The sequence below is a fragment of the Peromyscus leucopus genome, chromosome 16_21 (genome assembly GCF_004664715.2).
Source record: "Peromyscus leucopus breed LL Stock chromosome 16_21, UCI_PerLeu_2.1, whole genome shotgun sequence".
NCBI classification, from domain to species: Eukaryota; Metazoa; Chordata; class Mammalia; order Rodentia; family Cricetidae; genus Peromyscus; species Peromyscus leucopus.
The window spans coordinates 44,721,073-44,746,981 of NC_051084.1; the positions used below are offsets into that span (position 1 = coordinate 44,721,073).

Below are 25,909 nucleotides of genomic sequence, written 5' to 3' on the forward strand. Positions count from 1 at the left end.
GTCACAGGAGGTGCGACCAATGGCGGCCCGCTCGGGTTGCTTCGCCTTCCGTGTTTCCGGCGCGGCCCGGCCCTGCCGTTCCTGAGCTCGGCACCCCAGTCGGTCCTCCAGACCGAGGTGCGTCAGCTTGGGCTCCCAGCCCCACACTCCACCCTCCGCAGAAAGCATCGGGTCTCGGGCGCGCCGAGGGACACCGGAGTCCCGCCCCCGTATGTCACTTCCGGGACGCTTCCGCCGCGGTGCTTTGTGGGTAGCCGGCCAGGGGTCTCCTGGCGACGACCATGGCGGGGGATGTGGGCGGTCGCAGCTGCACGGACGCGGAGCTGCTGCTGCACCCTGAGCTGCTGTCCCAGGAGTTCCTCCTCCTCACCCTGGAGCAGGTGGGGCGTTCGGGCCCGACTGAGCACGGACGGGCAGCCGGGAGGACGGGCAGGCCTGCGGGAGGCTCGTGGCCGCTCCCCGCCCACACAGAGCCGGTGGGGCTTCTTACCTCGCTCGGATCTCCCCCCCAAAGGAAACGTCGGAAGAGTGGCTGGCATCCCCGGAAAATCCTCACTAGCTCGGAGAGGGCGTCCCAGACGACCCCCGCTGCCTCTGTGCAAGCAACGGCCTGCGGAAGAGAGGGACTGGGGAGAACAGACAGGGAGGGGAGAAGTCTGGTGCAGTCAGGGCTGGATCCAGAGCAGCTGAGAAAGAATCTGTTGCACACAGCTCTTTCGCCTCCCTTAGAGAGCCTGAAACTGAGTCCCGGAGACATGAGCTTACTTCCTAAGATCATTATGGACATGGTCACCGTTAGGCGAACTTAAGGCACCTGGCTTTCTATGTGGCGTGCTTGCTTTTTGTCTTTTTTTTTTTTTCCCCCAGCTGGTGTGAAATAGGCAAAACTTCAAAGAAAAATGTGATCAGTCTTATCTAAATGGCTGAAAGTTTCGCTAGGGTTTTATGTAGCACGTCTTGTTTTCTATGAGATTTTTTTCTTCCCCTAACTACCGTATCCTTTCTCTAATTAACTGAAGTTCTCCATACGTTATTTTAAAGATGGCCTTTAACCTGTGGTTCTCAAGCTTTTAAGCACACCAGGATTATCGAGGTCTTATTGAAACATATACTGAGCTCCGTCAGTTTCTCATGAAGTAGGTTCCGCATGTGCCCTAAAACCGCATTTTAACCAGCTCTTGCTGTTGACCCATTGACAGCACTTTTAAGCACTGCTGCCAACCCTTCAGTGCCTTCTAAACAGATGAAGTCCTCGGGGAATGTTGTCCAAGAGTTTCAGGGTACTCCCATCCCTGACTGAATTCAAGAAGTCAGCAATCCACTATATGAAAGAGGAATACGGTGGTTTAATATTTAAAAAAAAAAAAAATGGAGTCAAACCAGTCAGTTGGCCTTGATGTTTCAGTTATACAAAGCATACATTTCTCCAGCTTTTCTTGTGCGGTTTGCATAATTGTACTTCATGAGGTTGAGAGGAAATTGGGCAATGAGAGAGATTGGGGTTACTTAGGCATGGGTTGTTGGACAGTGAGTTGAATGGTGAAAATGTGGTGGGTGGGGCATGGTGTACTGATACTGTCATCAGAATGGGGAGTTCAGTTTCCTTCTGCAGTAGTATAAGCTCATTTAAAAAGCTATACAGGAGACTCTGTGTGTGTGTGTGTGTGTGTGTGTGTGTGTGTGTGTGTGTGTACGTGTACATGTGTGTTGGAGTGGGGGGTTCTCCATGGTAAAGGCAGTGCTTGGATACTTAAAGGAACTAGGTTGAGTCCCCATCATCCAAAAAAAAAAAAGAAAGAAAGAAAGAAAGAAAGAAAAAGAAAGAAAGAAAGAAAAGAAAAAGCAAGTACCCACCCACCACATTAAAGAAACATGAGAAATAAAACACAGGGTGAGACTTAGATCTTACCCCATCAGTTTGATATGATGATCATACTCAAAGTAGCTTATGGACAGAATCGGATGATATGCTTTCTTTTATCTGTTTTCCTCAAATAATGCCCCATTTTCATTTAGATTGAGATGGTGGTGGTGGTGGTGGTGGTGGTGGTGGTGATGGTGATGGTGGTGGTAATGGTCCTCTACTGCTACAGTTGGCTAACAGTTATGGGCAATAGTCTTCAACAGTCAGGGTGTGTGGCCACTCTAGGAAGAGGACCAACTTAATTTTTATAGAGTTTAATGTGTCTTTAATATTCTATTTAATAATACCTTTCTAGGACTCTTAAAGGTATATAATTGTGAAAATAGTTTTATAATTTATTTATGCATAATGCTTTTTTTTTTTTTTTTTTTGGTTTTTCGAGACAGGGTTTCTCTGTGTAGCTTTGCGCCTTTCCTGGATCTCGCTCTGTAGACCAGGCTGGCCTCAAACTAACAAAGATCCGCCTGCCTCTGCCTCCCAAGTGCTGGGATTAAAGGCGTGAGCCACCACCATCCGGCCACATTTTACCATGTAATGCAGATAGGTCGTTTTTAAATGAAAGGTGTTTTGAGATAATTTTTGTTTCCTTTCCCACAGAAGAACATAGCTGTTGAAAATGACGTAAGAGTAAACAAGGACAACCTTACTGACCTTTACGTCCAGCATGCCATACCATTGCCTCAGAGGGATTTGCCAAAGAATAGATGGGGGAAGATGATGGAAAAGAGAAGAGAACAGCATGAAGTGAAAATTGAGACCAAAAGGTACTTTCTAGTGGTTCCAGGTTTCCTGGTTACATCTAATCCTTTATGACTGAAGGGTTTTGTTTTTGTTTTTTCCCATCAGATAAACTTAGGCAAAAACAAACAAACAAACAAACACAACAAAGCAGACATTCATTTGTTAACTATTAATTGAACACCGGGTACTATGATTGCTGTAGCGGGCAGTATCGGCATCCCTTCTTTCAGGTTTTAGTTGAGAGGAACTTAAGTTAAACGGATGCTGTGGAGATAGGTAAACCATGGAGAGGTAATGGCAATTTTTGGTAAAGTGGTCAGCAATTACTTCACTATAGAGTGACATTTCAGTAGAAACGACCTGTAAGAAGTAGAGATTTGTCTGTTATTCTGCTCTCTGAGAACCTGGATCAGCAGTTTGCCTGTAATATATCAGGTCTAGGTTTGGAAAGAGATGAAAGCATCTGCTGTGAAGGAATAGTAGGGATTGTGGGATCAAGTGAAGTTTGTAGATTCGGGGAATTTTGGCTTTACTCTGAGATGAGAAGCTGTGAGAAGGTGTTGAAGTAGTGATGGTGGTGTCGTCTACCCCCCCACCTACCCCCCACCCTGCCCCAAGATGGTGTTTTAACAGAATCACCCTCCCTACTGTACCGAGAAGTATTTAAGATGGGGAGTTGCAAGGATGGTATTAAGGAGCTCAGTGAGGAAGGCTGTGCTGTAATCCAGGCAGTAAATGATAGTTTTGACTAAAGTAGGGAATTTGATGGCCTAGGATCCAGATGTATTTTGTAGGTAGAACTAATCAAACTTGTTGACTTTGAGGAAAAAGATGAGTCAGGTAAGACTTGACTGATATGGGAGTGAAGAGTCTGTTAGCTAAATTCAGGTACCATTGTTTAATTCTTAGAAGACTTAAGTTTCAGAAAAATTTCATAAAACTATAAGCAAATTATTTTTAAAAAGAAAATTACATTTGATTAATGAATGTTGCTGACTGTATCAAGAGGATGGCCTTCTAAGATCCTTGAGTGTTTGCTCTAACAAGTGAAGCATTAATCAGTTACTCGGGCCTTCTCTACATAAGGCACTGTCATAAGCAATGCACTAGAACAATAGGGGAAGGATTGGAGGGCTGGGGAAAGAGGGAGGATGTAAGTCTAACTTGATCAGCGGTTTAGATCCCTTGTGAGTCCCTTAACTGAGGTGATTGGTAAGCATGAATACAGTTGGATATATGTATGCTCTCAGTCTTTGGGTGAAGAAATACAGAGGTAGTCTTGCTTTTGAGCAGGAGTAATTACATGTTAGTACAGGCTACACATTAGTGTTAGCTTTCACAAGCCTCTGAATTCTGTTACATATGCCTTTCATTTTGTTTACTTGTTTAGGTTCTTAAATTCAAGCAATATTATTAGCACATTCAGGCACTTGTCCTAGTAATAAGCAAAGCTTTCAATGCTGGTCATACTTTCCTTCAAAGCTAAACTTCTCATGACAGCCCCTGGATATTGTTTAGAAAAGATCTTTGGCTCTATTTTAAGAATTTGCAGTTTGGGGGATGAGGTTTAGCTCAGTTGTAGAACACTTACCTAGACAGTGTGCAAGGTATGGATTTGATACCCAGTACCATATGACCCCCAACTCCACACAAAATTTTACAATTTGAATCTTGAACCAGAGTATTATAGTTGAAAGGACCTAGGAGTATCCTATTTTGTTGAACTCACTCTTTTTTCTGTGGAGAAACTGAGATCCAGAGGAATGCTGTAACTTGCCCAAGGTGACACACAGTGTATTCGTATAGACTGAAGTTTCTCAGTCCTGCCTGGGCAGCAGCCATTTTTATAAAATAGTCACTCAGGCTTAATACTAATTACTAACTGGTTGGTCTGTGACTCAGGCTTATTGCTAGCTCGCTATTACATCTTAAATCAACTCATTTCTATTAATCTACATCTTGCCATGTGGCCATGGCATTACTGGTCTGCTGGCATCTTCTTCCTTGGGTGGCTGGATGGTGTCTGCCCAACTCTACCTTTCTTCTCACTGTATCTCTCTTGGATTTCCCCCCTTAGGCCAGAGCAGCTTTTTTATTAACCAATGGTAGCAACACATATGCACAGCATACAGAAAGACCATCCCACAGCATATTAGTTGCATTTCTGTTTCTGTGATAAAGCACCATGACCAGGGCAGCTTATGGAAGGAAGAGTTTATTTGGTGTATGGCTCCAGAGGGCTAAGAGACCATCACTGTCCCGGGAGAAGCACTGTAGCAAGCCCTAGGCAGGGTGTCATACTCCACACAGGAAGCAGAGCAGACTCCAAGTGGCACAAGTCTCTAAGCCAGTGGTTTTCAACCTGTGGGTCTGGATGCATTTTGGGGGTCAAAGGACCCTTTCCAATAAGACCATTGGAAAACACAGATATTTACATCGTAGTTCCTAACAGTAGCAAAATTATAGTTGTGAAGTAGAAATGAAATCATTTTATGGTTGGGGGTCACCACAACATGAGGAACTGTATTAAAGAATCACAGCATAGGAAGGTTGAGAACCACTGCACTAGAGCTTTGTGGCCACATAATACATGCCTTCCCTCAGATAATGTAAATGACCAAAGGTGAGGGTGTGCATGGAGGCCTCACCATGCCTGAATGAAGAATAATGTTGCGTTTTACAATACAAGTCTACTCCTTTGGTCTATAAACACCATGTGCTTCATTTACACCAGATTGATAGAGTATTTCTGTTTTGTAAACAGTAAGTTAGCTTACTGAAGCATCTTTAGAGTCCAGTCTTCACTTTGACTCATCACTCCCTCATCATTCATCCAGAGCAATACGGAGCCCTATAAGCTCCATTCACTGAAAGTGCCCTATGCTGGCTATTATTTTAAATCTTCTTTACCTTGTTTTTATTCTATGTGTTCTATGCTTTTGCATATTTAAATCCACAAATATTCATAATTTCCTGCATTATTCAGACCTGTGCTTCAGAGCAATGAGATGCACCAATTAATTAACCATTGGACATGAAGACTCATCATATCTCATGATTAAAACTGTACAAATATTTTAGTCACTGATTATGAAGTGCCCAGACATTAGAGACATTTGGTGTTTGCAGTAGGGTTTTGCTTTATTATTTGTGAACTACCACTGTGGGAGTATTGATACTGTTTTATAGTTTTTCTTCGTAAAAGAATCATTGATTATGATTGCATGTTCAGGATAGCAGTACCAATAAGCTGCTCTTTTATTGTGGAGCTGCTTAATATTTATATTACCTACTTCTTTATGTGTGTGATACAACACCAAGGTCAAGGCAGTTTGTAGAAAGAAGGATGAGTCCCGGACAGGGAGCCATGGCAGCAGGCTGCAGCTGGCTGAGAGCTCACATTTGAACTGCAGCGGGACATAGAGGATAAACTGGGAATGGCAGGAGTCTGGACTCCTCCACTGAGGACTCCCCCACTGAGGACTCCCCCACTGAGGACTCCTCCACTGAGGACTCCCCCACTGAGGACTCCCCCACTGAGGACTCCCCCACTGAGGACTCCTCACTGAGGACTCCTCCACTGAGGACTCCTCCACTGAGGACTCCCCCACTGAGGACTCCCCCACTGAGGACTCCTCCACTGAGGACTCCCCCACTGAGGACTCCTCCACTGAGGACTCCTCCACTGAGAACCCCTCTAGCAAGGCCACACCTCCTAAACTGCCCAAACAGCACCACCAAATGGGGACCACACACTCAAATTCCCAAGACTATGAGGGACATCTCATCCAACATTTTAGAAGTAATGTTTTTATGAAGGAGTCTTATAAATAAATAGTTTATACTTGAAAGCACTAGAAAATTGTTTCTTTGGGCCTGGAAGCCTTATTTCCGATAGTTCCCTTTACCACAGTCTGGTCAATAAATCTTGTTGCTGACTGAATGCAGTCCCCTGGTCTGCCAGCCCGTGCGGTGCTTTTCAAGAGCGTATCTCTGGTTTCAGGAGCACTGCCGCGGACGGACTGAGGAAAAGACCGCTCATTGTGTTCGATGGGAGCTCCACAAGCACAAGCATCAAAGTGAAGAAGACAGAGAACGGAGCAGATGACCGGCTCAAGCCTCCGGCCCAGACGGGCTCCACCCGTGATGCCTTTCGGAAGTTACCAAATTCCTCCTCAGGGGTATCACCCCTAATTTTGTTTTCCAGTTTGTCTACGAACAATAAAATGGAGCACAATAATAATGACACTAAACAGAACCATGACTTAACACATAGGAAAAGCCCTTCGGGTCCTGTGAAGTCGCCGCCTTTGTCCCCTGTTGGAACTACTCCCGTGAAATTGAAGCGGGCTGCTCCCAAGGAAGAGGCCGAGGCCACGGTAAGTATGGGGTGGCTTCCGTACTGAGCACCTACCCTGCAGCCCCAGGTCAGCCAGCTGGGCTTGTTGCCTTTTATTGGGGGTGGGGTGCTAAAAAACAACCCCATTTCCTTTAGAGGGTTATGTGTAGAGTTTAAAATTTGGCTCCGTGTCAAACTGCCATGGAATTTTGATAGTTAGGCTGACACCTCTTTCCTTACTATGATGATATAAAGGGTCACCTTGAGACCAGTCCCTGCAGCAGGGGAGGCTTAGTGATCGCACAGAACCCACTGAAGCCCTGAGAGAACGCTCCCTCACCTTCCCAGTCTCTGCAGCCTCTCAGTCTACCCCAGGAGGTACAGCTGGTAACAGTACAGCATGTACAGCCAAGCTGGGCTGAGGAGCAGAGGGTGAGGTCCCTAGAGCTCCGTAAGTGCCATTCCAGGGTAGGTGGGTGCTGCATCTCTCCCCTAGCTGCATCTCCAAGGTTCACCAGTGTCTAGGAGGAAGAGAGCACACATGGTATCACTTGACTCTACAGTCTGCAATGCCCACTTGCTGCTCTTAAACTCTGCAGTAGTCTGGGTTTTTTTGTTTGGTTGCTTTTGTTTTGGTTTTGAGACAGGGTTTCTCTGTGTAGCCCTGGCTGTCCTGGAACTCACTCTGCAGACCAGGCTGGCCTCGAACTCACAGAGATCCATCTGCCTCTGCCTCCCGAGTGCTTGGACTAAAAGCGTGTGCCACCACCACCTGACAATAGCCTGTTTTTGTTGTTGTTGTTGTTGTTTTTTTATATATATCTTGTTGCTCATACATTTGAATTCTGGAATCTAAAAATCCACAATAATTATTGTTTTTGAAAGTTCATTGAATTTCTTTCTATGTAAAATGAATGCCAAAAGGCAGATTTCGTAAAATGCTCTTTCTGTCTTGGGATTGCAAAGCTAAATACTCCTTTGTTAGTGAGGATGCTACTGTCTGGGCAGCATATATATGCAGTAGTATTTGGGCCTAGGCCTTAAGTGTGTTTACTTACATTAAACCTACCCTAGAGTCTGCTCTTTCCTAAACAACAGATTACTTAATTTTGGAGGACTAGAGCAATTCTGAAGGGAGTCTCTCACATACATTGTGTTCCGCTATATTGAAGTTCTGGATGCTTGGATTTTGTACCCGAGTCACAGGTGCATAACTTCCGGTTAGGTGGACAGACTGAACATTGATTACAGGGCATATGTAGGACACCAGTCTGCCTCTGTAGTTATTCTAACCACCTTTGTGAGATAGAGGAGAATGTGGGGTAAAAGTTAGAAGAATAAGCCACATCTGAAATACAATAATACAAGGAGTGAGCTATGATCTCTGTATATGTATATGTAGATACATATAGATCAGTATTAATTTAGAAATGTGAATATTTAGTCACCATTTCTCATGAAGTTCAGACTGTGATGTCGGTGAAGGAGGTGGCCCAGGTGAGGAAGAGGCGAGTTTGCAGCAGCCGAACGTCTCAGCTCTGCCCATTAGAATCACCTTAGGAGCAGCTAGAAAGCCAAGAGAGGCCTATCCCTCTACCTTCTGCAGTGTCTGGTTCTGCTGTTTGTGGGATAAGGTTCAGGCTGTCCCTGCGTGCCTGTGTGCGAGAGACACACACACTCAGACACACACACACACACACACACACACACACACACACAGAGAGAGAGAGAGAGAGAGAGAGAGAGAGAGAGAGAGAGAGAGAGAACTTAGTGCAGAACACTTGAGAACCAAGAACAGACAAATGGAGCCAGAGAGACTTGTTTCTGCATGTGAGCGCCATCCCCACCAGGTGGCAGCAGAGCTCTTACACGGGCGCAGCTGTACTGGACCTTGGCTGGGTGGGTGCTCCTTTGAGCTGTTCAGAGGCATCTCTGCATTATGAACGGGTTCTGCTCTGTCTTCCAGAATCACCTGAAGCCTCCAGAAACCAAGAGGAAGATACAGCATGTCACGTGGCCGTGAAGGGAAGCCTCCAAAGTGTAAATAGAGCTGCAGCTGCAGTTTTCAGATGAGTCCACAGTATTTACTGAGGTCCTGATTACTGTGGGATTTTCTTGAGGTTTAAAATAGGTTTGGAAAAATAAAAGTCTTTCCCTTCCCTCCCAACCCCCTCCCTCCATTCCCTGTTCCCTTCCTTAAAATGTCTTGACTTTCATGACCCGATTAGGGAAGAATTTTTTTTTTTTTTTAATATATAGCTTTGTATACATCCTTTATAAATTTCTTTTCCCAAGCAGAAGCATATAGCAATTGGCAGTATTCTGGTAAATATTGCCACCTGCCTCGTGAAGGGTTCACCGAGGAAAGTGTGTTGATGGTGTTGCTGGAGAAGCATTCTGCTCTTCAGTTGCTCGTGCCGCTGCGTCCCACTGAAGGCAGAAGGGGACAGAGTTTGCTGTCACTGGCCTCTCAGCGGCAGAAGCTGCTCATTTGTCTTTAGAACGTTCTGTCGTGCAGGGATCCTGCCTGCTCTTTTCTTGTACGGCTTGTGGTCTCATTGTGAGTTCAGCCATTTCTTCTAAGCTTTCTCTTTTTAAAATGAGACTGGTTTCAAAGTCTTCAGGCTGGGTGAGCACGTGAGAGGCAGTACTTGACAGCAGAAAGTTTGGCATGATGGGTGCTAGAATTCTAGACATTAGGAAAGTCCAGAACGTGTGGCAGTGGTGGAGGGAGGTGCTTACTGGTCTGCTGTGGAGTCGGCAGTCGGCATTGTCAGGCCACTGGAATTGGAGTTCACTGTAGAGTGCAGCAGCGAAGTGGACTCCTAGCTGAACATGTGCTATAATACAGCTCCCTGCAGGGCTGCCCCATGCAGGGCTAACTGACAGTCTTTTTATTTGTGTGCAAATAGCATTATCCACTTGTATAGTGCAAGTGAGTGAGAAAATACTGTTTGCTTTACATTCATGACTTCTAGTATCTGCTCCCTCCTTTATATTTCTAACTGAGAGTAAAGATACTTCACACCTTTTCCATGTATAATCTTCAGATTGGTGGTTTGCCTTGTTGGTAGGCCTTAGGGTCATCTCCTTTCTTTGATTTGTTAAAACAAAGCATTTTAGATCGGTTATCAACTAGCCTTACAAAACATAATTCAGCCTTGCAGGTAAGTACTGTTCTTAGACATCAACCCTGTAGTTTTTTAGCGTTCTCCTTTTTTTCCAGAGTAAATTTGTACACATAAGACGAAATTGATGCATATTAAGTGTTGCATGAGTTGTTGATGCTACAGTAAGATTTTAAATGTATTGTTACCTGCAGGGCTGATTAATGAATATTGTTGATGGGAACTGTGCTCCTATATGTACTTGTCAAGGGAGATTTGAAAAGTGCAGCTTTTAGAGTAGACTGACGCATTCTATTTTATATTCAGTTGACCCTTCTGCTTCCACGGCAGTTCTCTCTTTGAAGAGAGAGTTAGCCATTTGACAGTTTTAAGTCAGTGGGCACTTATTTTTAGTTACTCAGTGAAATTAATTTTTAATTTGTATATTTAACTTACAGAGTAGGTTGGTAATAACAGCTGAACTGTGTAACATTGTTGCTTCAAATTGAAGTTTATACTATGAGCATTCAGCATCTACACTCACATAGCAGCGTATTATTGAGCTGTTTGGAGTTTGAGAGGTGGAGAAGCATTGAACCATGCACTGTGTATTTCGTACTCCCTGTCACAGAGCTCTGTGCCTCCTAAAGGGATCATGGAGTTGGCTTCCTCTCTGTAATGAAGTGTGCCAAGCGCTGGGAATCTTGAGAAGCAGCCTTGGGAGGCTCGTTCTGAGGTGGTGTTTCCATGTGGGTTAGAAGGCCTCACTGTGAGTGGTGAGCAGTTCTGGGGGATCTTCACTTACTAACATGGGGTTAGTGTTGTTGCTGTCCATTCTGTGTCCCAGGGAGGCCAGCTGCTCTTATTTCTGGGTTGGCAGACGGATGGCACTGGAGTCAGTGGGGAGCTTGTGAGGTACCAGGGCAGCACGTCTGCCATCGGCGAGCTGGCCTTGTTCTTTCCTCCTACCTGTTGGGTACCTCCTACTCTCTTTCCCATTCTCCTTTCTTTTCTCTCTAGGTCTCAGCTTCAGACTTAGCTTTGCGAGTTGCATTGCGTCTGTGACTTTATCCATTCACTGAGGGGTGGAGATAGTCTAACCCAGTCCTCTTACTTCCGAGGGATCCTAGACCACTGTGTGGACCCTGCAGTCTGGAACCCTGCAGCATCAGTTGCTTCCCAAAGGCTGTTACAGCAGCATAGTTTCCCAGAGTAGCCTTATTAGTCTAGACAGCTGCCAGAGCCTTGAAGAGTGGCCCACTACTACCATGAGGCTGTATTTGCTGGTGTGGAAATTCATCAGAATTGAAGTGTTCATTTGAAATTCTGTTTTGGTTGACTTAAGTTTGAGAGACAGTTCGAAAACTGATGTAGAGACTCATTCAACAGCAATGACCTTTTAAAAACTTACATTAAGTAAAACTGCCATTAGATTAAAGCATCCCGGTGTGTTAGAGCTTCCTCTACGTCCTGCTGTGGAACTTGAGCATTGTTGAGAGGTTACTAATTGGTCAACATGTTTTTAAGTGTGCTTTTACTAAATGCTTGTGTAAGTTTTGTAATTCAGTATAGAAAAGGTTGACCTTGTAATGTACGGTTTTTGTATGTATGGTCTTTTAAGTAGCCTTGTCCTTATTTAAATAAACTGAATAAAATTATCTTGAGCAGATCTGTCATTTGCAAAACAAATCAGATGGAAAAATATTTCTGTTACCTGATGTGACAGAAGAAACTGATTCAGGGAGTGTCATTGTGTGTGGCATAATCTTATCTACATTGCATTCTTTGCATTCAAACAGCCCAGCCCAGTCACCTGTTGTGAGCAAGAGGGCAGTTAATTATGTCATGTTTGAGACATCTTGATTGACATGAAGATGTGCATCCTCAAGTATCCCTAAGAATAAATGGGACAAAGTACAAACTTAGTTGAGAGACTTAGGGCAAAGTCAACAGCTGAACTCCCCTCTGGGGAGGGCGGCTGCTTTTCTAAGGCAGGTTCCACCACAGCCCGCTTGTTTATACCTCCCGAGTACTAGGAGCACAGCTCTGAGCTGAAATAGCTAATTCCTTAGCTAGGATCGTAATGTTACTGTTCTGGTGAAAGTTCCACCTCAACCCCTGGCACCCATATATACCCAAGAGCCTGGAATGCTCTGATGGAAGCTCTACCTCAGCCCCCCACCCCCTTCTCTCTGTCTCCACACCCTGCCCTGTCTCAGAAAGCCCACCAAACACTACTCCTCCCTCAGGACTACTGCTCAAGACTACTCCCACAGGGTATTTAAACTGCACACCAGAAACCAGACATGTGGTTTTTTTTGGTCTCTTCCCTGTCTCCTTGTTTGGGGGGAGGGGGAGCAGAAAATCATCCGGGAGTGCTTTACCCATTAAACGTGGGCTTTTTCTAATTCGGTTTGATTTGGTTTGCTGCATCGGTGAAAAGATTTAATCAGGGTGCAGAAACTTTTCAGTTACTTACTGCATTTGAAGACTGAAGTTCTAAATCAAATAACTTGGAAAATACTCCGGTAATTTGCTATTTTGAACAACAACAAAAAAGCAGAGACAAAACTTCTTGCATTTGGTTGCTTTTCACTAGTGTGTTTTATGAGCTGAAATGCATTTAATCTTTTCAGTTGCTTAATAATGTAGTTGATTTCCTTATTGTAAAATAAAGAAACAAAGATGTGAGTTCCCATGTATTTTTAAATACCTGGTATTGTGTATCCTAGGGTTGAGCGAGGTGATTCAGTTCCTTATTCTGTGGAGAAGGTAGGCCAGTGAACATGGAATGGCAAGGTGTAAACCAAGAATTTATTCAGTTATCTATGTATAGATGTGAGGAAACCTTATGCTTTGGGTTATGTTTTAGTTACTTTTCTATAGCTGTGATAAAACACCATGCCCAGAGCAAGTTATTTTGTGCTTACAGTTTCAGTGAGTCAGAATGCAAGAGGCAGAGTGGAGATAAGCAGGCACTGGGTAGCAGGAGGGGCAGCTGAGTGCTCACACCCTAAAGCAAAAGCAGGAGGCGGGAGGAGCACACTGGGAATGTCATGAGTCTGTGAAACCTCAATGCTCCCCCCACCCCACCCCCCCAGCACACACACACTTCCTCCAGCAAGGTCTCATCTCCTGTTACTATGGTAAAACACCATGACCATGGCAACTTTAGAAGGTTTATTTGAGGCTTACGGTTTCAGAGGGTTAGAGACTGCAACCATCATGGTGAGGAGCGTTGTAGAAGGCAGGCAGACAGGCAGGCATGCACTGGAGCAGTAACTGAGAGCTAACATCCTGAGACACAACCACATGGCCTTTTGAAACCTCAATGCTCACCCCCAGTGACACACCTCTAAAAAGGCCACCTAATCCTACCTTAAACAGTTCTACCAGCTGGGGACCAAGTATTCAAATACTTGAACCTAGGGGGGGCCAGTCTCATTCAAACTATCACATTCACCTCCTTGGCCCTCAGGCTCATGACTGTATGTGTCATCATGCAAAAAGCAGTTCAACTTCAGTAGTCCTTCACAGCCTCGGCACAGTTTAAAAGTCCAAAGTCCAACTCTCTTCTGAGACTCAGGCAGCCTTCATTGTAACCCCTTATAAAATAAAAAGGCAAGTTGCATACTTCCAACCTACAGTGGCACAGGATATGTATTAACCATTCCAAAAGGATGGAACGGGAGCATAGCGAGGAAGTACTGAACCAAAGCAAGACTAATACCCAGCCGCACAGACTCCAAATCCCGAAGCTTCATGTGTGATGTCAAAGGGCTTAGGTGGCTCCACCCTTCCAGCCTTGCTACCTGTAACATACTCCTCTCTCCTTGGCTGGTTCCACTCCCCGTGTGCAGCTATGCCCGGCAGATGCCCCATAGCTCCGTCCTCTCCAACGTCTTGCCGTCTCCAGTACAATCCAGGCTTCGCTTTCACAGCTTCAGGAAATGGCCCATCAAGGCCTCCATGCAGGGACTCTCCTGCCACAGGCCTGGCCCTAGAGGCTGTCCTTAACCTTGGAGGGGAATTCTACAGCCTATTTCCTTGTGTGTCCTTCATGACTCTGAAGCCAGAACCACATGGACACTTGACAAGTTGGACTCCCTGCTTGGGATGGAGTCTAGCGGAAGAATCTCAGTTGTCACAGCTTTCCTTTGGTGTTGCTTTTTAGGAACAAAATGTTCCGTAGGCCTTTCCTTTTTACAAGTTGGACACTTACCTTGGTGGGGTCTTGTCCTGAGGGCACTTCCCTTTATTCCGTCTTGAATCAGGCCTTTATCTCTTTCAGCACAAGCCTTGGTCAGTGCTGTAACTCTGGGTGATGTTTAATAGCATGTGAAGTGGGTGTGGTGGTTTAAATGAGGCATGTTCCCTAAAGTCTCCAGTATTTGGACACTTGGTCCCCAGTTGGTGGCAGTCTAGAGGAAGTATGTCACTAGGGTTGGCCTTTGAGGTTTGATAGCTTTACTCCACTTCCGGTTCATTCTCTGCTTCCTGTGTATGGACATAGATTTGCTCTTTCAGCACCCTGTCCCTGCTACCATATTGGATTCTTATTCCTCTGAGGGTGGGGTGGGGATAGAGAATGCACAAATTCATAAAAGTAGAGATGAAAGGGATCCGACAAAACCCAGAAAATCATTAGGGAATATTTTGAAAATTTATGTTAAAAAAAGACTGCAAAATCTAGAAGAAATGGATGCACCTAGACACATACAAACCTGTTGTTTGAATCTTGGATGGTGTTTTAATGAGAAACCCAGAGCCACATATCAGGGTGAAAGTTGAAAGATCAGAGAAGCAGAACAGCCAGCCACTAGTTCTTAACCTCTACAAAATCCTCAGCCTCAAGAGAGAGAGTTCCTGTTTCCTCGTGCCTTATATACCTTTCTCTGCCCTGCCATATTACTTCCTGGGATTAAAGGTGTGTTTGTTTCCCAAGCAAAGGCATGAGATCTCAAATGCTAGGATTAAAGGGGTGTACTAACATTGCCTGGATTCTATGTCTAATCTAGTGGCTGGCTCTGTCCTCATCCTCAGGCAAGTTTATTAGGGTACACAATGTATCTCCACACAAACCTACCAAAATTAAGTAAAGAATATATCAACAAGCCAAGCAAGTTTGTAACAACCAATGTTACAGAAACAATAATTTAATAGTCTCCCAACAAAGAAAAGCCCAGGACCACATGGATTCACTGCCAACTCTTTACCAAACCTTAAAAGATGAGCTTGCACCAATGCTCTTCAAATAATTCCATAACAGAAGGAATGGAACACTGCCAAACTCATCTTATGAAGCTAATATTACTCAGATAAGGTCTCTCTCTCTCTCTCTCTCTCTCTCTCTCTCTCTCTCTCTCTCTCTCACACACACACACACACACACACACACACACACAGGAAAGGGGATGAGAATTACAGATTGGTTTCCCTGTGGACAGTTTGAGAAGGATATGTCGTCTTGGAGGAGGTGTGTCACTGGGGTGGGCTTTGAGGTTTCCAAAGACTCCTGCAATCCCCAGTGTTCTTTCTCTCTGTCTTTGGGTTGTGGATCAGGATGTGAACTCTCAGCTCTCTCTTCACTCTGCCATCATGGACTCTAACCCTCTGAAACCATAAGCCAAATTAAATGCTTTCTGTTTTGTTTGGTTTTGAGATTGTATTTTAATTACATCTTCCAATTTCCTTCCTCCAAACCTTCCCATAGACCCCCTCATGCTCTCCTTCACATTCATGGCCCCTTGTTTTCATCGGTTTAAATGTTTTCTTTTATTCGTCGTCCTGATCATGGTGTTCTATGACAGCCATAGAAAAGTAGCTGAGACAATGGCAGAACCTGAAGTTTGCTCTAAGTCCAGAGGACCCACAGTGGTGTTGGTTACTTTCCTGTTGCTGTGATAAGACATCATGACCCAAAGAAACTTCTGGAGAAAGTATATTTTTGTTTACAGTTCCAGAGGAATAAGAATCCATCACGGTGGGCTGCATGGTAGCAGGGACAGGATGCCGAAAGAGCAAATCTATGTCCACACACAGGAAGCAGAGAGTGAACCGGAAGTGGAGTAAAGCTATCAAACCTCAAAGGCCACCCCCAGTGACATACTTCCTCTAGATCGCCACCAACTGGGGACCAAGTGTCCAAATACTAGAGACTTTAGGGAACATGCCTCATTTAAACCACCACACCCACTTCACATGCTATTAAACATCACCCAGAGTAAGACACTGACTTGAGAAGCCAGTGGGAAAGTCCCAAGCCCTAGTGGAGAACCCATGGTTTTGCTAAAGGCTTGTGGTATCAAGCGGCCTTCTAAATATTTGTCTGTACCCATAGATTAGTGCCGCTGCTCTCAGGCTTGCAGTGGATGATGATTAATGCAGCGGGTGATGAATAAGTGCTCAGCCCTGAATGGTCATTTATATCGCTCCATGCAAGCGAACATGGTAGTAAAAGAGGGCAGGAAGGACTGATGGGAAGCGCTGTCTTCCGGCCACAGCATGGCTATTGTACTCATGAAATCAGTTCTGGTTATCAGCACACAGTGGGGCCCCTCAGAATTCCATCATGTGGGGATGAGGGGCTCAGAGGGCTCCACCCCTCCCTGAGGAGCTATTGTAATTGATGACTGCTTGGAAAAGGGAGTAATTTTTTTCAGTGGTGTAGCTGTTGGTAAATTGTCTGAGTTAATAACATCACTCATGCGAGCAATCCTAATAAAACTAAGTGGATTCTAGCAGGAAGGTAGGAGAGGACTTGGGGTCCAGCTGAGTGGGAAGGGGACTAGAGGAGGAAATGGTGAGTGGAAAATGACTCAGACATTACATACACGCTTGATTCTGTCAAAAGTAAAAAAATAGAAAGGACGTCCTGGACCTATTTAAAAAAACTGACCGTACATTACTGAACAGAGGTATTTCGGTTTGTACGACTTGCCTCTTTGTCGTACTATCTTTTACCAAAGAAGAGGGGGAAAGTCGTCACCCTACCATCCTCAAGAGAAATGAATGCATTGTCAGGTACACAAATTAGCACACTGTGTCCTAGTTCAGCCACTAGGCAAGACTCTTTCACAGGCCGCTGCCACAGTCTCAGTTCTCCGTGTGTCTGTGTTTTCCTCTTTAGTGAAATCCTGAAGATGAGCTGGAGACAATAGACCATCTTGTAATTCCAGCACTTGGGAGGCTAAAGCAGAATGATTGCTACAAAGTGTGACTCTGACACCTCCGACATATGTATGCGCGCGCGCGCGCGCACACACACACACACACACACACACACACACACACACACACACACACCCTGAAGTTCTCAGTGCCTCAGTGGGTCTTCCCTTGCTAGGGTGCTGAGCTGAGGGTGTTAAAGGAACTAGGTGCTGTCTCTGGCCTCCAGCTGCTTGTGTCTTCACTTGGTGGGTAAGAAGACAGTCAACCAGTGGTTCTCAACTTCCTAATGCTGTGACCCTTGAATACACAGTTCCGCATGCTGTGGTGACCCCTGACCATAAAGTTATTTCATTGCTACTTCATACCTGTAATTTTGCTACTGTTATGAATTGTAAGTATCTGACAGGCAGGATATCTGATATGCAACCTCTATGAAAGGATCATTTGACAACCCCCCCCCAGTTGGGTCGTGACCCCACAGATTAAGAACCGTTGGCTTATACAGGTCTATGCTGATGGGACAGAGCCAAGCTGGGTCTCCTGCCATTCATATTCTGGAGCATAGATTCATGAATTAAATGTAGAATATTTGTGTCCCAAGAGAAGGAGAGCTTGTTGAGGAAGAAAAGTTAGTGACGGAGGCATGGTACTACCAGAAGGCTTTCTTGAAACAGTGTGGTGGAGTTTTGATGAATACTCCCCCAGCCCAACCTACACTCTTGACCCATCAGGACCTCCTGCAGGCAGTGGTCACTGGCCCTCCCAGGAAAGTGTTATTTACGGGGAGACCCTAACATTTAATCATTATTTCACACACCGTGCAGGGCCAAAGGTTTTATTCTGAATAATTTTATTCTAAGTCACATAAATCTTACTCTGGGTTTTACACAAAAAGGACATTACAAAGCTGCAAACCCCCGCTCTCCCTTGAAAACACATTCATAACAAATGTTAATTGCACTTAAAAATTAAATAGGCAGTGAAAGGATGCATTTTAAAGACACTCGGGAGGACTTCTTCCATGTAATCTGCCTTGCGTTTCTACAAGGCATCCTCCCCAGCCAGGGTTTACGGTCCCCAATGGAACTGAAGTGGCGCAGAAAACTAAAGGATTTCAATGAACATGAAGCTGAGACATCGAGAGGAAGCCTCGTGGTGGCTGGTGGGAACCGGAACACAGCATTGCCTGGCTACGAAAGAAAATAACAGAATCTCTGCGACACAAGCTGTGGCTGCCGCGCCTTCGGCCTTCAGATGTCCTTCCCACAGTCGGGGCAGAGGATGTCGTCCCTCTCTGTGAGGAAGCCTCGCCCCACCAGGGACAGGGAGCACTTCTTACAGTTGAAGCAGTCATTGTGCCATTGGCGTTCCTCAAAGGAGATGTACTTGGTGCCACCGAGACCTGTGCGCCCAAGAAAAAACACAGGACCAACCTTAGCAGAGCCGAAAAAAACAAGTTTGATCCGCCTCAACTTGGTGCGGCTCAAATGATGAGTGATGGGGAGCAGGGAACTCACATGTAATCATCGACCCCGCACAGCCTCAAGAAACTCGGGGGGCATCAGAAGAACAGGCACAGAAACTGCCCCCCCGAAGGGTGTGATAACACGCTGTGAGTAAGTGTCAGTTTGGGCTATGTGGAGCACTTAGTGGGTAGAGTACTTGCCTACCAAGTGTCGCCACTTCCAACCCCGGCACTGTGGGAAGAAAAGTGTCTGCTGTTTCCTGGATTATTATCTATTTTCTCCTGAAATGAAACCTGCTCCCCACAAGAAAAGGGAGCAGGTTCCTGTGCCTTGGCTGGGTCCCGTAGCAAAGGGAGTGGATGCAGAGAAGCAGAAGAGGAGAGGTGTGATTGTTCCAGAATAGCTAGAAAAGGACCCGCCTGCAGAGGGTGACCTTGGGACCAGCTCTCGAAGCTGTATCTGGGGTGAGAGAAGGGGCTCGGTGAGTCGGGGTACAGTACAATGAGGGAAGACGGGGTCACAGGCTGGAGCCGACCCTTGAAAGTGTCAAGGACTGAGCAAAAACCACAGTTTTATCTTTTCACGGAGCTGGAGGCCGCCCCGGGCCAGGCATGCAATGGAAGCAAGCATTTGAACCCTGAGCTACAGCCCTGTTTCAGCGTTGGTAAACAAGCAAACTAGTTTCATTTCCGTCCTCCTGCTGACTCACGTTCTAGTCCCTGTGAGATATTTAAGGTACACAGGGTGCTGATTGTGCTATCAACAGCAGGTGGTCTGTATGGCCGCTGGCCACCCTGAAACAAAGGATGGGATACATGGACTTAGGTCACAGTTGCCGTGTGTTCTGGGGAAACTTAGATGATGAATTTCAGTTATCGAGAGTCCGGTGTGATAAGCCACACTGTAACAAATAGCCACACCCACACCAGTTCTCAGACTCACACAGACTCTGACTCACCAATTAGTTCGTATTATAACCCTTCCACACCGGGAAAGTGTCAAGTTTTTCCTCCTTGGCAAGCCATGCCAGGGCTAGGTCTTTCAAAGGCCACTTCTGCTCCTGATGGAGGGACACACCAGCAAAGCTCACCAGCCCTCTTTCCCTAAATAGCTTGTAGCGTTAAAAAATAAATAAATAAAAAGCAAATTCCTGAGGATGTAACTCAAAGGCAAAGTACTTGCTCAGCAGGTGTGATGCTCTGGGTTCATTCCACAGAACCACAAGGGAGGAAAAAGCAGTACTGAGTATCTGGTTTCCATATAAATTGCCTTTCATATTCCTAAAAGCAGAGCCTGGTCCCCGGCCCTGGGCAGAACCCAATCTGGGTTTCAGGCTTGACACTGTAACTTTTCTGCATGTCTGAGTCATACAGGAAGCTCTGGAAAGTTCCCAGGGCTGCCCAAGGGAAATGATGGTTTCTCTTCTTAGCAGATAGATGGATCTGAGTGAGCTGCAAACCCAAGATGCTATTTATTTTTATTTTTTTGAGGTTTTTATTTTAATTTTATATGTGCATTTGCCTGAATATATGTCTGTGCACCATGTTTGTGCAAATGGCCGGAAGAGGGTGTTGGTCCCCTGGAACGGAAGTTACAGACAGTTGTACACTGCCATGTGGGTGCTGGGACTTGAACCCAGTGCTCTTAACCATGGAGCTGCCCTCCAGCATCCCTCCAAGAAGCTTTTAGGAAACTCTGGCATCCCTGGCATTCCATACTTTTCCTCATACACTTGATAAATTCTACAGCAGAGAGCTGGAGCAAAGATGAACACTGGTGGTGAGAGTGTCTGTGTGAAGACAGATGTAAGAACATCATGGAGGGCAGGAGTCCCAGGTTGAGCACCTCCTCTGAGGCTCTATTTCTGCCCTGAAATGCTAGCATATGGAACAAGATGTAGAAATGGGAGCCTAACAGAACACAGGGAAGACTCCTAAAGGAGATGTGTGTCTATGTGTGTGTGCATGTGCATTATGAATATATTATATAATCAATCCTGATTTTTCATGGTGGTTATACCCCATAATGCCCTTAACAAGACTGAATTAGCAAATATTGAACTACTGCTTCTAAGAAAGACAGAGTAGGTTTCTAAACTCCTCTGTCAAATTTCAATAGACCAACTCAAAGATGTTCCTCTCTGTGTGCTTCTCTTTGAATATGAGACATTTTAATATAATATACAATCATTGACATTAAAACTGTGGTCAATTGCACTAAAATGCTTGAATGAATCTTCCCTAATGTTTTTCCTCTGTTAAGGCACATTCTTTTTACACTTAGGCTACTACATGGAAATGCTCTGCCCCGAGTCATAAAAATGTGAGGGAAAAAAAAAGAACCATGTCATTGTAATCGGGTGTGTCTTCAAAAATACACTTATTTAAGAAGGAACTGGAACACAGGGGCAGGGCTTCATTTGTCTAGTGTCAACCAGAAACACGGATGTCTGGGAACCCCAACATACTGATGCTCTGTGCACATCTGTCGGTCACTGAAAGCATCGTGGGTATAGATGTAGGGTAGTAAATCACTGTTAAAGACTAGACATGCTTGCAAATCTGTGTGGATAAATAATGTGATCGATTATGGATGAGAAGTAAGCATCGCTGCAGATAAAAATCCATAGTGTTTTCCAATTTACTCACAACAGCAGTGTAAATTGTGTTGAAGTGGAAAAGCACTTAGAGACCTATCTGAAACCTCATCCAAGCTCAGTGCGTAAGTCTGGAAATCTGGCTGAAAGTACATCGTAGTTGCACTTTCGAAGTCCTATATGTTTTTGAAAATCAATCACTGCTTTTCAGAGAATCATGTTCTTCCTAGAGTTTTTTTTCTAATTCTATAACTGCAACAAATATCCATGTCTAATACTAAAGCACTTCACACTTATACTGTTTTTCCGTAGATTAGAAAGTGTTGCAAATGTTTCCCTCAACAGAAGGTATGAAAACAGCACCAAAGATGGATGTGCCCCGAAAAATGTCCCACTTTCCTCCTTAACTAATTTCAAGGAAATCAAGGTATATGAGTTGTTAGATTCAGAAGTCTTGACAAAGGAAAATGTAATCATTCTGTAAACTCTAATTTTGCATGCAAATAAAACGTGAGCTCTGGGTAGATTCCAGAGTCCTGCCAGCTGGGAAGGCAGGTAGGACCAGGGCGGCTTGGCTTAGGCAAGGTGAACAGTGGTGTGCAAGTGTGTCTGTATAAAGACCCTGCAACGTTACAGGAGAAAGTCCGTGGCTTGCGGTTCCCTGCCAGATATGTGTGCCGACTGTGTGTCAAGGAAGAAGCCATGGTGGTCTGGTTAGCTTTTTGCCAACTCAACACAACCTAGAGTTATCTGGGAAGAGGAAACCTCTTCCTGCAGACAAGCACGCTGTGAGGCATTTTCTTGATTAATGATGAATGTGGGAAGGCCCAGGCTAATGTGGGGAATGTCACCCCTGGACAGGTGGCTCTAGGTTATACAAGATAGCAGGCCGAGCAAGACACGGAGAGCAAGCCAGTAAGCAGCACTCCTCCCTGGCTCTGCTTGAGTTCCTGTCTCCAGGTTCCTGCCCTGACTTCTCTTCATGATCGACTGTAAGCTGTAAGATGAAATAAACCCTTTCCTCCACAAGTTGCTTTTGATCATGGTGGTTATCAGAGCAATAAAAAGCAAACGAGAACAGATGGAATGAATGAATGGGGTCGGAAAATCCACTTCAAGAAACATTCCTACATTTGACAGGGCACTTGTACTTTTCTCTCTCCACCTGGCCACTGATTGGCACATGGTGAATATTTAGTCTGAAGCCATCTAGTTTCCACCTTCAATATCTTCAGCATACTCGATAGCTCAGTCCAGATAACTGGCCGGCCAGCCAAGCACATTTTGGGCTCTCACTTTGTCAAACACTTTGGGCACTGTGCTATGAATAAGTTACTCAGAATGTGCCCTGTGTCCCCATGTGGCTGTAGTCTGTGTCCCCATATGGCTGTGGTCTGTGGTTAAATGAGTCTCACTAAAATGACATGGACACTTCCAAACACCAAGTCGGATGTGGGGGCTGAAACAAATCATGCATTTTGCTCATGTGATTAGAACAGACTCATAGACCCAAGCAGAAGCACTCAATGACAGGCCAATGGTTCTCCACGACCAGACAAGGGGATGTCATCAGTAACCTGCTGAAGCACAAGCAGTGTGCCAAGGATGGGCAGCGGGGAGGCAGAAAAGTGGGGCTGGGTGCAGAGCCCTCAGGATGCTAACGACACCCATGCTAACACTCTCAGCCTCCATGTTGCTCCAGGAGGCAGACAGCCTATTTATTCCCCTGGCAGAGACCTTCCCGGACACTTACCACTGATGGGGTTGGTGCACCCAGCACACTTCTTGGCGTACAAGTCACAGAAGCAGGTCAGGCAGTAGGGAAACTCATCCCGGGCTGTGAAGCGCTGCCCGGACAGCTGCTTCTTGCAGGCTGTGCACACGAAGCACTCCTTGTGCCAGGGCTGCTCCCGGTAAGTGACACCCCCTGTGGTGATGGGCTGGGGGAGACAAGCACAAGAGTCAGGGCCGCCCCTGTGTCTGGTAGGCTTCTGTCGCGGCGATTGTCATTGGATGATGCGAGATACTCCCACCCCACCCCCTGCACATGTCCGGTTTGTTGAAGTGGTAAAGGCACCTCAAACCTCAGGCACCTCGTGTTACCCCCCCCTCCATACCATTACTGTCGCTCTTAGCTTTCTCCCTAGTGATGATGCGTCCTTAGGTGTCACTTGTGCAGGGGGGGACAGAAGGCTTGGGTGCCATGGGGCATCGTAACCTTCCCAAACAGGAGGGTGATGCAGTGGTGCAGTCACGGATCAGCGACAACACTGAGGACATGGACACCTACTTCTGAGCAGCCCTGTCACTGAAGGGAGCCGTGGCTAAAGACCTCACCACCTCAGTCCTATCCACGGAGTTGCACTGATGAAGAGAGGGACAATCTCTGTGGAAGCAAGCCTTCCTGCAAATACCAGCCAGTGGTGACCGCCTCAGCTCTATTCGCACGCCCAGCCTGTACAAGTATCCAGAAGGGCAGGAAGGGAGAGGCTTAAAGACACTTGGAATTGGCACCTGCTGGTGTGGCTGGAAGGGACCGGCGTCCTGGGAGCCTTTATCCTCACCCTGTCTTACAGACCGAGAAGGTTTGTGAAGAAGCCACAAAGTGCTAAACAGCCCGCCAGCCCTCAACTGCATCTCGTTATCTTCAAACATTGCTTTTCATATGAATTTGAACGATGGGCGAGGAGTGGAGTCAGAGACGGGGGGAATCTAAGGTCTCGGCTTGACAGGCAGTGGTGAAGAACGATAGAATGGAAAGACTCCGGGCCACACCTTGGTGTTTTTTACTTATTGTGGCAGCATTTGGCAGTTTCTGGGGGTTCTTGTAGGAGGCTTGCGCAGCAAGATGCTATTCCTGTGCTCCAGAAGAATCAGCTAAGGCCCAGGTACTCGACAATGAAGTCACAGCTGGTTAGTGACAAGGCTCCCTTCTGTCCTGCTCTCTTGTCATTAGGCCACACATTAGAGATCCTTTGCCTGTCACTCCCCTCTCCCAGGAAGAGAATTTATGGAAAATACTCTGACCCTCCACGTTCTGTGGAGACACAGGAAGCATGTATACGTGAGGCGTCATTTACTCTGCCCGGAAGTTCTCCCTCTGTGCCCCGGATCCCATGTCCATGGTCTCCTACACCTTACACTCCCCCACCTCCACCTCTTCTCACTCCTTCAATTCACCCCCTCTCTCACTCTCTTCATACCTTCCACCACCACCCCCTCCACACACACTCCCTGCACCTCTCCTCACACCCTCCACCCCTCTTCACACCACATCAGCGGGGTCTGCTTCTTCATTTCAGCTTCAGCATGGCGTGCTTGGAGACTTCTTCCCTAAACACCCCCACCCGTCTCCACGCCCCAGCTTAGCTGGTTTCCCTGGTTGCCTGCTCTGAACAATCTGTCCTGTCCCACAAGACATGTATCGAGACACCCACTGGCTGCATAATCATCTCCACCCACGTTAAAATCCAGCCTTTGAAGGTGTCCTGCCTGGCTTCAGATCCCTGGTGCTCCAGGGCTGCTTTCATTGCCCAGGGAGTGGGGAGGATGGGGGGGCGGGGGGTTGTGTCTAGCTTGAAAGTCCTGAGTGTGTTTAGGGAGCACATATGCAAAGGCATGCACCCCACAAGGCTGTACCACCTATACTTTCGCAACTAAAAGGATCACACAGATAGGCATACGACAGGAGGGAGAAACTCAGAGGAGGAGCAGGGAATGCCATCATGGTGTGGCCATGTGGGGTTTGTAGGGGTGCCTACAGGTTTGTAGGCCTGACCTCAGGGCTGATCTCAAGGTCAGTGACCTCCAAACAGAGCTCAGGTTTTTGTTGTGCGTAAGCACAAATGAAGAGAACGTCAGGCATTGCGTATCGATTTTATGGCCATCAAACATAACACGGGTGAACAAGGCATTCAAGATGAGCGGCCCGCCTCGCTTACAGAGTTCCAGATGGATGAACCCACATGCGAGCTTCCTCTGCCACATCGAGATGAGCCTCGCTGAAAAGGACCAAACTGTTTCCAAACTAGAGGAGGTAGCTGCACAGCAGAAAAATATCCCAGAGAAACAAGAACTTAAAGTGCAGGAGTAATCAGCAAAGAACAGCCATAAATGTGGTGGGGGCCGGTGGAGCATGGATATGAGGGGAGGGGAAGGCACAGACGAGCAGGGAAGTGAGGGAGAAGAGGGCACTGATGAGCAGGGAAGTGAGGGAGGGGAAAGGCCTAACTTAGCAGGCTGGCACAAGTCCTAAGGCAATGGGGCCCTGGAGATGCCACCATTCATGGAGCTATACATGGGAGAGAGAGTGGCAGCCCCCTTCTATGGCTCTCGTTGATTCCAGATCAGCTTCACAGAGACAGGTTAAGAGAGCGAGTTTCACTTCCCTCCACCATCAGGCCATGAACACTTGGAAGTGTTCTGGAAGCCATGAATTTTTCTCAGAGCTCACCTCTTTGAAACAGAAACCAGGTCACAGACCCAGTAGATCAAGGTGCAGACACACACACACACCCTTCTCCGAGAACACCCGTGCAAGTTAGAAATAGCTGCACTCTCAGAGCC

The 25,909-nt window shown here is 46.1% G+C and overlaps 3 protein-coding genes across 4 annotated transcripts in view; 1 reads left to right on the top strand and 2 right to left on the bottom strand.

Moving 5' to 3' along the window:
• The window catches only part of Tgfbrap1 (transforming growth factor beta receptor associated protein 1), a 54,103-nt gene extending 53,349 nt beyond the window's left edge, over positions 1-754 (bottom strand). The window contains exon 1 of the mRNA XM_037200026.1: positions 491-754. The gene's annotated coding sequence lies outside the window, so the exon portion shown is untranslated. The remainder of the gene's footprint in view (positions 1-490) is intronic.
• Positions 187-11,769, top strand: C16_21H2orf49 (chromosome 16_21 C2orf49 homolog). Its single transcript, XM_028865813.2, has 4 exons — positions 187-380; positions 2,522-2,688; positions 6,669-7,044; positions 8,971-11,769. The coding sequence occupies exons 1-4, from the start codon at positions 282-284 to the stop codon at positions 9,025-9,027; spliced, it is 699 nt and encodes a 232-aa protein (XP_028721646.1). The 5' UTR covers positions 187-281; the 3' UTR covers positions 9,028-11,769.
• Positions 11,770-18,100: 6,331 nt separating this feature from the next.
• The window catches only part of Fhl2 (four and a half LIM domains 2), a 77,883-nt gene continuing 70,074 nt past the window's right edge, over positions 18,101-25,909 (bottom strand). For both annotated transcript variants that reach the window (XM_028865814.2, XM_028865815.2), the window contains exons 5-6: positions 23,097-23,283; positions 18,101-18,683 (exon numbers count right to left, since the gene is read on the bottom strand). In XM_028865814.2, coding sequence (XP_028721647.1) covers positions 18,532-18,683; positions 23,097-23,283 — 339 coding nt within the window. In that variant the 3' untranslated portion in view covers positions 18,101-18,531. The remainder of the gene's footprint in view (positions 18,684-23,096; positions 23,284-25,909) is intronic.